This window comes from Oncorhynchus nerka, linkage group LG25 (genome assembly GCF_034236695.1).
Source record: "Oncorhynchus nerka isolate Pitt River linkage group LG25, Oner_Uvic_2.0, whole genome shotgun sequence".
NCBI classification, from domain to species: domain Eukaryota; kingdom Metazoa; phylum Chordata; class Actinopteri; order Salmoniformes; family Salmonidae; genus Oncorhynchus; species Oncorhynchus nerka.
Genome location: NC_088420.1, coordinates 45916843 through 45930013, shown reverse-complemented (window position 1 = coordinate 45930013; position 13171 = coordinate 45916843). Strand labels below are relative to the sequence as shown.

Sequence of the window (13171 nt, the reverse complement as noted above, 5' to 3'; positions counted from 1 at the left end):
CTCTATCCAACTGAGCTACAAAGGAGCTTAGTCAATCATACCTAACTAGCCTCTCCTCCAGGTTCATGTTGACTCATAGGCCTGCATCTATTAGCATGCCATTAGTCATGGTGTGTCCAGGACTGCCAGGCAGCTTGACCAGTGCCAGCTGTCTGGTTTATCTCAGTGGGCTGCCTGTGTGACTTAGCGGAGCTGAGCGCTAGCTGCAGACACTGCAATTGATGCCCGTTCCTGTCAGGTGGCAGCCATCAGACCTGCTTACTAGCCACAGAGTCTGGTGGAGGGGTGACTAATGGACTGGCTGATAAACCACGCATGCTGCAGTGCACATATCACAAGAAGGATGACCGTGGCCCAGCCATCTGATACGCAAAGCTATATCTTACTGTACTCAGACAGTACACACCATGCTGTGAATTTGCTCAGTCGTGCCTTAGAGTTCCCCAGGCCCCACAGCGCAGCTCTGAAAGAGGATACCCTGGCTGCTAAACAGAGACAGAGATAGGGCGAGATATCTCCCAGACATCACTTTATTCTGGGCCCTTTGATGGGGCCGTGTGTCTCGGAGCCCTCTAGTACATTATGCTATGTTACGGGACACATGGCAGGAAGTTCTCTGGGCCGTTCCATTAACTAAGAAAACAGCCATCAGAGGGACAGCTGGAAAAGGACCCGCAGCACTGAGGGAGGAGGGGCCATCTGACCATCTTGCCCTCTTAATGAGGATTTAGATCCATCCCATTAGGCAGCAACTGTTGCTGGGGCGGAGGGACGGTTCCCGGGGCAGGAGGGATGGTTCCCAGGGGAGGAGGGACGGTTCCCAGGGGAGGAGAGGTGCTCCAGGTGGGGATGAGGATGACAGACGGGGTAGTTAAGGACCCCTAGAAGACACCCGGGAAAGACGGACGGAGGCCTGCAGCCCAGGGCCCTGCTTCACACAGCCCCAGAGCCTTGGCCAAGGCCCCTCAAAGTCAGTGTCAGGGAGGACTTGACCACCAAGACGGGGACAGTGCAGTGATTAATCCAGAGAGAGAACATTAAATATGGACGGGTGACGGCACTTTCACTATGAAAAAGGACCCTAAATGGGATTAAGGGAGGTTGGGTTTCCTCTGTTTTAAGAGTAAAAATACAATACAAAATGCAGTACAACGTGATTGATTTATTAACTGATTGGTCAGTTATGCAGGAGGGCGGTTATACTGCTGTACTGAGGAGTCCTCCTCAAGAATGTAGACACATTTACTGCATGCAAGAGTCACTAATCGACAGTCGAACGTATTGGTAAGGGAATAGGAGTCTAGACTTCAAGGATTGTGACATATCGTAATGTTGTGCAACTACAAATCCTGCCCCACTAACAATTCCTGTGCAAAACTGTCTGGATTGTACAGTCTTTGGAAAAATAATAGATTTAATTCAACATATTGTCATGTCACCAGATTGATGGATAATACCAGTCCATTGATGTCTGGAATGGAATAAGAACATGAGTGTAACATACTGTATGTGATAGTAGCTCTAGAAGCTGTGCGTTTGGCTGCATACTCACATGTCCTGCACCACAATGTACTGGTGAGGCACCAGGCCGTCGATGCCGTTGTGCCGGCCCTCCCACCAGTCGTCCGATGCCCGCTGGTACAGCAGCAGGGAGGCGCCCTTCTTGAAGGACAGCTCGCGGGCCGAGCGTCCCACGTAGTCAAACTTGGCGATCGCTTCGATGGGCTCACTTTCTGCAGGAGACGAGGAGGAGCAGCACACGATCAGGGGTGTCAAACTAACGGCTGATAAAGTACCAGGAAACTTTGTCATCACGGAGATTGTCGATCACTCTGGCAATTATACACTGAGTGTACAAAACCATGTCACTTGTTAAATCCACTTCAAATCAGTGTTAATGAAGGGGAGGAGACAGGTTAAAGAATCATTTTTAAGCCTTGAGACATGGGTGACAAAATACTTCAGTGCCTTTGAATGGGGTATGGTAGTGTTTTTGTATTTATTTATTTAACCTTTATTTAACTAAGCAAGTCAGTTAAGAACTAATTCTTATTTACAATGAAGGCCTACCCCGGCCAAACCCGGACGACGCTGGGCCAATTGTGCGCCGCCCTATGGGACTCCCAATCACGGCCGGATGTGATACAGCCTGGATTCAAACCAGGGACTGTAGTGACGCCTCTTGCACTGAGATGTAGTGCCTCAGACCTCTGCGCCACTCGGGAGCCCATGCATGCATGCGAGCTCAGTCAGGACAAGAGTGCTGCTTGAGACTGAAATCCCTGGGCATGTGCCAGACTTCGAATACCAAAGACAAGATGCAGAGATGACAAGACATTCATCAGAGCATCTCCCTACTAGACAAAGACAGACAGCGCAGCGTTTTGAGTGTGTCAAGAACTGCAATGCTTCTGGGTTTTTCACACTCAACAGCTTTATGTGTGTATGTCAGGAAAGGTCCACCACCCGAAGCACATCCAGCCAATCTTGACACAACTGTGGGAAGCATTGGAGTAAACATGGGCCAGAATCCCTGTAGAATGATTTTCACCCCTTTCAGAGTCCACACTCTGACCAATTGAGGCTGTTCTGAGGGCAAAAGGGATATGTTTTGTACAGTGCATGTGTTTGTACAGTGTATGTCAGTATTATGTAGTATGTATGTCACAGTTATGCATGTCTGAATTATGTCACAAATTGGTATGGTATTGTTGATCTATGATTGAAGGTAGCAGTCAGTTAGCCTATTTTAGTCAGTGTCAATAACAACCGAGCTAAACACAGAGGAGCCAGGACAACAGGCCCTGAAGGCCCTGAACAGGGATATTTATAGTGCTTAGTGCAGGGACATCTACTCTACTCAGTACTGAGGTTAAACTACTACACACCAGAGAAAACGTATCCAAACTACAAGCTATCACACATATCTATGGAGATTTGGCATGGGATGTCCAAGATGTCAATTTTAAGGTCAACAATAGAAACACTGTCATCAAATAAAATGCAGAACGAGCTCTTTTTTGGTGGCATTCTCTGGTACATTCTGTGTAGATTCCATCCGAAATACACAGCTAAATGATTGAACACTTTAACGACTTTACCTCACAGATTGGTAAAATCAGCTGTGACTTTAACTAGCGGTAAAATGTATCTATAATCAATAGCCTAACTATTAAATGTGCCTGGCTTTATAAATCCTCCTTATATGGTGACTCGTTTCAGGAAACTAGGAGTATGTCAAGCATCACTACTTCACAGAAGAGCCATTTGAACGTAAACTTTTTAAAACATTTTTAATCAAAATGCATTTTTTGGCAGAAATGCCTTCTGGAACATGTGAACTTTCATGTGCCTTAATAACAAACGTATATGCCATCTGTAAATATGAATAAAATTGTTAAATTACGAGCCTAGGTGTTTTAGCCACAGAAAAAGGGAGCAACCTTCCCGCTCGCCATGATTGGCTGAGATAATGAGTGGGCTGGACATGCCGAGAGATGAGTTTGGATTGGTCTGCCATGTAGCACGCTTCTGTCTATTTGAGCTAGTCAGTATATGTAGGTAATCCTGTCTAATGCAGTTAAAAATATATATATTGCGTAGTAGAACTGCATAAGTGTTGCTCTCTACTTTCTGGTGGACCGAGTTTTGAAATCAGTGGAATTAGAATATAATAGCTAAAGAGATGGAGAAAACACCTGTCTCCGGATTAAATCTTTAAAATAAGGGCAACCACGGCATCCATGACAGAGGTCCATCCATGCTAGCTACATTTTCAATTATTACACGTTTCTAATTTTCTCAGAAAGTCGTTTTCATTTCAAGTTAAAGTGTACTGTTAGCTAGCTAATGTTACGTGTATGATCTGTGTAGTAATATTATTCTTATTTCAGAACCATTTGCTTTGTTAGTTAAAGCCTAATGTTAGCTAGATAACATTAAACCAGGTTGGTTAGCTACCTGAAAATTCATGAAGGGTAGTAACGTCATGAGTTGGGATTATGGTTAATTGTTTAGCTAGCTAGCTACATGTCTTAACAAAAGACTCCAATATGCAAGTATCCATTTCAATAGAATGTTCACTGCGACAGCTGTTGATAGACATAACTGGTAAATTTGCTCTGGCGTAGAATTACTGACGAATTTACAAACGCTCAACACCCGTTGAATACAGCTGGTGTCAGTAAGCTTTGGCCCCAATTTTTTTATTTTATTGTTTGCCAGGAGCACAGTTGCAGTCACCAATGCTCTGGATAACATAAAAACAGCCTAACCAGCTCGGCTAGGGCAAGTAAAATGGTCAGAGTGAGATGTTCTCTCATTTGTGTCTGGAAGTAGCTAGCAAGCTAGCCAATTAGCTTGGGTGATTGACTACTGTTGTTAGGACCGAACGCTCGGATCAACGCTTAAAAAGATGGGTGGGGCTAAAGCTTAAGAGGGTGTGAACGATGCTGAATGAGTGTAGACAAAGAGCTCCTCACTAGATACCAAAACATTCAAAGGCCATTTTCTCAAAAGTGAGGATACAAGTTGATCAACTTTCAAAGCAGAATTACTTTCCCATTACTCCTCAACTGTAGTGTATGACATACCATTTTCTACCTCAGTCTCTACTTTTATCCAATGTAAAAAAAAAACATTTCAAATTTTGCTACATAAGACCGAATCAAGCCGGTCGGGCACATATCTACAGAAATAAGACATCCTGTAACGCTCGGAAGAAGTGGACCAAAGTGCAGCGTAGTCATGATTCTTTATTAAATCTGAACGCCAAACAAAAGAACAACGAACGTCACGTTCCGTAGGCTACACAGAGCTAACAAAAAACAACATCCCACAACCTAAAGTGGCAAAACAGGCTGCCTAAGTATGATTCCCAATCAGAGACAACGATAGACAGCTATCCCTGATTGAGAACCATACCCGGCCAAAACATAGAAACACAAAACATAGAAATAAAGAACATAGAATACCCACCCTGACCAAAACAAATAGAGACATAAAAAGCCTCTCTAAGGTCAGGGTGTGACGCATCCTGCTTCTGTTGCCTGTATATGTATTTGTTTAATATTCCAAAAGCACCAAGCCTCACGCAACCACAACATGTAGGATAAACCATTAAATCTTAATCTTTGCTATGCTTTAATGAAGGCGTCACACTTGTTTTTCTTCGTTTGATAAACCTCTCTGGTATTACTTATAATTGATTTAGTGTTGTTTACACTGTTCCAAATTGTGAGGAACTACTATTACATTGTGAGGAACTACTATTACATTGTGAGGAACTACTATTACATTTATAATAATAAATTATTAATCTCCTTATTGTTATTATTACTATAATGACCATCATTATAATAATAAGTAACGTCATCATCATTAGTAGGCTTAGGTATAAAGCAGCCTTGTGTAACCACCGTCGAGCTGTAGGCTTAAGAGCGCATCCTGTTTAGTCTTACTTAGGCCTGTTTTAATACTTATATAGGCTACTGTATCAATCATTCATTGATGCATTCATGTCATCACACAGAATACGAGTCATTCCTAATTTAAAAAACAACCGAGCATTTTAGTTGTAAAATAAAATAAAGCGGCCCTTGAATAATTAGCGTAATAAATCGTTCCATTTCACCAATGCAATGCAGCAGTTTTTAGTGTTTGCTGTAAGAAAGGCGTTACAAAAAATACACACAAAAAAACAACCTTACAACAGACTATCTGGTGCCCTTATTTATTTTGGGTTATTTACATTGTTCCAAACAGTCAGAAAAACAGCACCTGTTTGGGACACATAATATGCATGCAGTGCTTCCTCCTTACCACCCCTTCTTTATCTCCAGCATTTTCCACAATTAGTCAAATTTATTCCGCAGATTTGACTTCCCCTTTAACGCATGAGCAACCAGTTCCCATTTTGAGTTTGTGTCAAGTCGTCTGCATTGCATTTTGCGGTCACATGTGTTATGGTGTTTGGAGTTTGTTATAACTCATTTATTGGTGTGTTTATGACATGCTATAGGTCAGGCCTTCTTGGTCACATGCATGCGATGCATACGTGTCACGTAAAGAGTTAAGGGAAGAGGGAATGTTTTTCATGAACTAATTAGGGATTTCGGTAACAGAACTTTTCAGTCAGAAACGGCCAATTATGTTGCAGCAACACACAGACAGTGCAATAAACACTGTTGATGTTCTGTGTTGGTCGCTGTAGCAGGGAGGAGAGACCATGGGTGTTACTCAGTCACTCGCTGTCATTCTTCTTTTTACAGACTGGCACAATCAAATGAATTGCAGTCGGGCTCCCTCTAGTCATTTGTGTGTCTTATTTAATCAATCAGTGCGCTTAAAGCATCAGACAAGTTCAGTGCATGTAGTTGATTAAAACACATAGGATTTGTCTATATATGGAAAAATACACATTAAAAGAATTTTGACTCACGGGTAACCACAATTATTATTATTTGTATTTTTGTAGGGGATCTAGATTCAAGTCATATTTACAGTTTTACTGCACGTTTTGAATTGTTCTTCGAATTCTGTATTTTATGGTCTCTGCTGCTATAAAGAAACAAATGTGATACTTTGTCATTTGTTTATTGTGGCAAAAACCTAAGAAAAAGGTTGTGTTCTGTCAAGTGAACATGGATTCCCTGTTGAGAATTATAGAACTGCAGGAAAATTTATTTTAAAATGTACAGGGGGAGGATCCCCGGACCCCCCGCCAGATTGTGCACCACCATTTTTATACAAAGTCAAGCTCCCATGAATAGACATACAGGTATGATTGAAGAACAAAGCAGGCGCTAAACACAGGCTTTGCTACACAGAAAACAAACAGTTCACTATTCCATTGTCAACACTTTAATTGAATCATTAGGCCAATATCAATATCTTTAATAATGTCATAAACAGTGCCCTCCACAATTATTGGGACAGCGAAGCATTTTTTATTATTTTGTCTCTGCTCCAAAAGTCTGGATTTGAAATGAACCTACGAGGAGGAGGTTAAAGTGCAGACTTCCCACTTTAATTGAGGGTATTTTCATCCATATTCAGTGGACAGTTTAGAAATTAGAGCACTTTTTGTACATAACCACCCCAAATATTACAGGACCAAAAGTATTGGTTTGATTTATGTATGATTTATGAATAGCAAAGGAGTTTTCTAGCCCATTACCTGCAATTCTATACTTGTCATATCTATTCATGTCATATTTGAGTGATTCAAACATTACAACAATCTATGGGCTAAAAAAACCTAGCTAAAAATGTTGGCTGACATTGGCTAGTTGATCTGGACATTTCTTACAAGTTATAAATATCTCTCGAAGGTATGCATTGACTAGCATGACAAGAGGAACTGATGATGTACTACCCAATTTCGAAATGGCACCTTGTGCATTCTACTATTACAAAGCTGGACTGAGTTTAAGGCACCACGTGTACCCTGCCCACAGTTTGGGAACCATTAAACAAGTCAACACAAGCTGTTCGTATATAGCCTATGCCCCCCAACTCCAAGTCTGTAGAAAGGCATATAAAACACTCATTAGATTTTTTAAATAAAAAAGCCACAAAACAATACTTTTGTGGATTTCAACTCATCTTTACCACTTACAAGGTACATGTAAATTCCCTCACAGAAAACAATGAAGAAGCATCATGGTCTCCCTCCTCCGTGAAAATAAATTAGACCGCAGCCAACCACAACGCACAAACATAACACAGGTAGCCTACCGAGAGGCGGGACTGACCTCTCCTATCAATAAATCACTAGAAGATGCATACAGTGGGGCAAAAAAGTATTTAGTCAGCCACCAATTGTGCAAGTTCTACAACTTAAAAAGATGAGAGGCCTGTAATTTTCATCATAGGTACACTTCAACTATGACAGACAAAAAGAGAAAAAAAATCCAGAAAATCACATTGTAGGATTTTTTATGAATTTATTTGCAAATTATGGTGGAAAATAAGTATTGGAATGGGCTACAAGACCATCGCCAAGCAGCTTGGTGAGAAGGTGACAACAGTTGGTGTGATTATTCGCATATGGAAGAAACACAAAAGAACTGTCAATCTCCCTTGGCCTGGGGCTCCATGCAATATCTCACCTTGTGGAGTTGCAAGATTCATGAGAATGGTGAAGAATCAGCCCAGAACTACACGAGAGGATCTTGTCAATGATCAAGGCAGCTGGGAACATAGTCACCAAAAAACAATTGGTAACACACTACGCCATGAAGGACTGAAATCCTGCAGCGCCCGCAAGGTCCCCCTGCCCAAGAAAGCACATATACATGCGTTTGCCAATGAACATCCGAATGATTCAGACAACTGGGTGAAAGTGTTGTGGTCAGATGAGACCAAAATGAGCTCTTTGGCATCAATTCAACTCGCCGTGTTTGGAGGAGGAGGAATGCTGCCTATGACCCCAAGAACACCATCCCCCACCGTCAAACATGGAGGTGGAAACATTATGCTTTGGGGGTGTTTTTCTGCTAAGGGGACAGGACAACTTCACCGCATCAAAGGGACGATGGACGGGGCCATGTACCGTCAAATCTTGGGTGAGAACCTCAGCCAGGGCATTGAAAATGGGTCGTGGATGGGTATTCCAGCATGACAATGACCCAAAACACATGGCCAAGGCAACAAAGGAATGGCTCAAGAAGAAGCAAATTAAGGTCCTGGTGTGGCCTGGCCAGTCTCCAGATCTTAATCCCATAGAAAATCTGTAGAGGGAGCTGAATGTTCGAGTTGCCAAACGTCAGCCTCGCAACCTTAATGACTTGGAGAAGATCTGCAAAGAGGAGTGGGACAAAATCCCTCCTGAGATGTGTGCAAACCTGGTGGCCAACTACAAGAAATGTCTGACATCTGTGATTGCCAACAAGGGTTTTGACACCAAGTACCAAGTCATGTTTTGCAGAGGGGTCAAATGCTTATTTCCCTCATTAAAATGCTAATTAATTTATAAAAATGTTGACATGCGTTTTTCTGGATTTTTTTGTTTTTTCTGTCTCTCACTGTTCAAATAAACCTACCATTAAAATTATAGACTGATAATTTCTTTGTCAGTGGGCAAACGTACAAAATCAGCAGGGGATCAAATAATTTTTCCCCTCACTGTATCTGAAGACAGCCAGGGAGTTGCGACACGAAAGTCAGAAATAGCGATATAATACACTGCTCAAAAAAATAAAGGGAACACTTAAACAACACAATGTAACACCAAGTCAATCACACTTCTGTGAAATCAAACTGTCCACTTGGGAAGCAACACTGATTGACAATAAATGTCACATGCTGTTGTGCAAATGGAATAGACAACAGGTGGAAATTATAGGCAATTAGCAAGACACCCCCAATAAAGGAGTGGTTCTGCAGGTGGTGAACACAGACCACTTCTCAGTTCCTATGCTTCCTGGCTGATGTTTTGGTCACTTTTGAATGCTGGCGGTGCTTTCACTCTAGTGGTAGCACGAGACGGAGTCTACAACCCACACAAGTGGCTCAGGTAATGCAGCTCATCCAGGATGGCACATCAATGCGAGCTGTGGCAAGAAGGTTTGCTGTGTGTCAGCGTAGTGTCCAGAGCATGGAGGCGCTACCTGGAGACAGGCCAGTACATCAGGAGACGTGGAGGAGGCCGTAGGAGGGCAACAACCCAGCAGCAGGACCGCTACCTCCGCCTTTGTGCAAGGAGGAGCAGGAGAAGCACTGCCAGAGCCCTGCAAAATGACATCCAGCAGGCCACAAATGTGCATGTATCTGCTCAAACGGTCAGAAACAGACTCCATGAGGGTGGTATGAGGGCCCGACATCCACAGGTGGGGGTTGTGCTTACAGCCCAACACCGTGCAGGACATTTGGCATTTGCCAGAGAACACCAAGATTGGCAAATTCGCCACTGGCGCCCTGTGCTCTTCACAGATGAAAGCAGGTTCACACTGAGCACATGTGACAGACGTGACAGTCTGGAGACGCCGTGGAGAACGTTCTGCTGCCTGCAACATCCTCCAGCATGACCGGTTTGGCGGTGGGTCAGTCATGGTGTGGGGTGGCATTTCTTTGGGGAGGCGCACAGCCCTCCATGTGCTCGCCAGAGGTAGCCTGACTGCCATTAGGTACCGAGATGAGATCCTCAGACCCCTTGTGAGACCATATGCTGGTGCGGTTGGCCCTGGGTTCCTCCTAATGCAAGACAATGCTAGACCTCATGTGGCTGGAGTGTGTCAGCAGTTCCTGCAAGAGGAAGGCATTGATGCTAAGGACTGGCCTGCCCGTTCCCCAGACCTGAATCCAATTGAGGACATCTGGGACATCATGTCTCGCTCCATCCACCAATGCCACGTTGCACCACAGACTGTTCAGGAGTTGGCAGATGCTTTAGTCCAGGTCTGGGAGGAGATCCCTCAGGAGACCATCCGCTACCTCATCAGGAGCATGCCCAGGCGTTGTAGGGAGGTCATACAGTCACGTGGAGGCCACACACACTACTGAGCCTCATTTTGACTTGTTTTTGGATCAGCCTGAAGTGTGGTTTTCCACTTTAATTTTGAGTGTGACTCCAAATTCAGACCTTCATGGGTTGATACATTTAATTTCCATTGATCATTTTTGTGTGATTTTGTTGTCAGCACATTCAACTATGTAAAGAAAAAGTATTTAATAAGAATATTTAATTAATTCAGATCTAGGATGTGTTATTTTAGTGTTCCCTTTATTTTTGGAGCAGTGTATATGCCTTACCTTTTAAGATCTTCTTCTGTTGGCACTCCAAAAGGTCCCAGTTACATTACAAATGGTCCTTTTGTTCAATAATGTCCTTTATATCCATAAAAACTCAGTTTAGCTGGCGCGCATCAGTCATTAATCCACTCTGTTTGCCTCCTTCAAAATGCATCCCAAACGTTACCAATAAACTTATCCAAACAAGTCAATCAAAGTTTATAATCAAACCTTAGGTACCCTAATACGCAAATAAACTATACATTTTAAGACTGAGAATCGTTATTGTCTTTACTGGAGAAAAATACCAAAGAACACGCTCTCATTCACGCGCTTGGAAACACTACAGCCAAAATGGGAGCCACCTAGAAAAACTACCATTTCTGGCTAAGTTTACTTTGGGCACGCTTTTCATCCGGACGTCAAAACACCTCCCCCTATACCAAAGAAGTTAATAAAGTGGAGAAACACTGGTATGGAAAACACTGCTCCTCTTAGGAGACCCATGCCAAACTCCTGACTAATGACAGCACAGCAAAGAAACAAACAAAGCCAAAAATAGCTCATATTCTTTTATCCCCCCTCTAATTAAGTAATGCCATCCACCATCCACCCCCCAGAACATCCAACCACCAGAACCCATTAAACCAGACAGTGGGTCCCTGGACACTGACATTCACTTTTGCTGCTCCTCTGCCACAGCCTCATCAATAGGAAGAATGTCACTGGAGAAGCACCATAGAGCTGAGATAGCAGGAACCTGAGCATGTGTGAAAAGACACCATGATATTCTTTTAACCGGAACAACTCGGTACCATTCCCTGGTGAGCATCCTGGGGAGGGAAGCAGTGGAGCGAGGACAGTGATTCCACATGTATCTCGGTTCTCTCCCCCTCTCCCTCCTGGGGAATGACAGGCGTGTTGTCAATGAGATGTGACAAGCAGGAATTTAGTCTGTCTGATTTAATAAAGGTGACAGCTCTGAGATCAATATAGGACATCTCTCTCTCTCCATAGGTACATGTGTGTATGTGAGAGAGGGTGTGTGTTTCAAGTTTCACATTTTTATTGTCACAAGCACTAGTACAGTGAAATGCCCTTCTTGCTCTTTCCCAACAATGCAGTAATCAATATCATAGTCAATGGGAGTGGGAGAGAGGGTGTGTGAGAGAAAGAGAGGGTGTGTGAGAGAAAGAGAGGGTGTGTGAGAGAAAGAGAGGGTGTGTGAGACCCCTTCTGAAAAAACCTAGAGGGTCAACAACTGACCAGAGAAAGAGAGGGTGTCCCGCTATCTCTCTCAGAATGAGAAAGAGTCAGGGTTCAAGACTGTCATTCAACTGAGAGAAAGAGAGGGTGTGCTGAGATCCTTCTAGAAAGAGAGGGTGTGTCAGGGTGTGTGAGAGAAAGAGAGGGCTCCTACCAGGTGTGAGAGAAAGAGCTCTCACCACTGGGTGTGTGTTCTAGAGAGTCAGGCTCTGTGTCTCTCCTATCATTGTGAGAGAAAGAGAGGTGTGGGAGGGAGGGATATGTGGGAGAGAAAGAGAGGGTGTGGGAGGGAGGGAGTTTGAGAGAGCTGTGTCCAAGTGAAAACACTTCAAGAACATTGATAACAGGGAGGAGGCATGCTCTAAACATTGATAACAGGGAGGAGGTCCTAATCCAGGCACTGAAACATTGATAACAGGGAGGCTGGGCCTGCTGAAAACATTGATAACAGGGAGGAGGCCTGGTCCTCCGAAACATTGATAACAGGGAGGAGGCCTGCTGAAACATTGATAACAGGGAGGAGGCCTGCTGAAACATTGATAACAGGGAGGAGGCCTCCGCTCCCTCCACAAGACTTCCAGTTGACTGCTCCTCCGCTCCCTCCACCTGCTTGCCTGCGGGCTGTGAGGGAACGGCACCTGCTGAAACATTGGTAACAGGGAGGAGGGCAATCACCACCTTCCGAAACAAACCCCACCTTGGTAACAGGGAGGAGGCTTGCTCCCCTGAAACATTGATGTAACAGGGAGGAGGCCTGGTGAAACATTGATAACAGGGAGGAGGCCTGGACTGAAACATTGATAACAGGAGGAGGGGGTGTGTGAAACATTGGGTGTAACAGGGAGGAGGCCTGGTGAAACATTGGGGATAACAGGGGTGTGGGAGGAGGCCTGGTGAAACATTGATAACAGGGAGGAGGCCTGCTGAAACATTGATAACAGGGAGGAGGCCTGCTGAAACATTGATAACAGGGAGGAGGGCTGCTGAAACATTGGTAACAGGGAGGAGGGCCTGCTGAAACATTGGTAACAGGGAGGAGGCTTGCTGAAACATTGGTAACAGGGAGGAGGCCTGGTGAAACATTGATAACAGGGAGGAGGCCTGGTGAAACATTGATAACAGGGAGGAGGCCTGGTGAAACATTGATAACAGGGAGGAGGGCCTGCTGAAACAT

General features: G+C 44.0%; 1 protein-coding gene across 1 annotated transcript in view; it reads right to left on the bottom strand.

Annotated features, from left to right (window-relative positions):
* Positions 1 to 13171, bottom strand: part of LOC115109574 (SLIT-ROBO Rho GTPase-activating protein 1-like) — a 164279-nt gene that overhangs the window by 16199 nt on the left and 134909 nt on the right. The window contains 1 exon segment of the mRNA XM_029634604.2: positions 1553 to 1733. Coding sequence (XP_029490464.2) covers positions 1553 to 1733 — 181 coding nt within the window.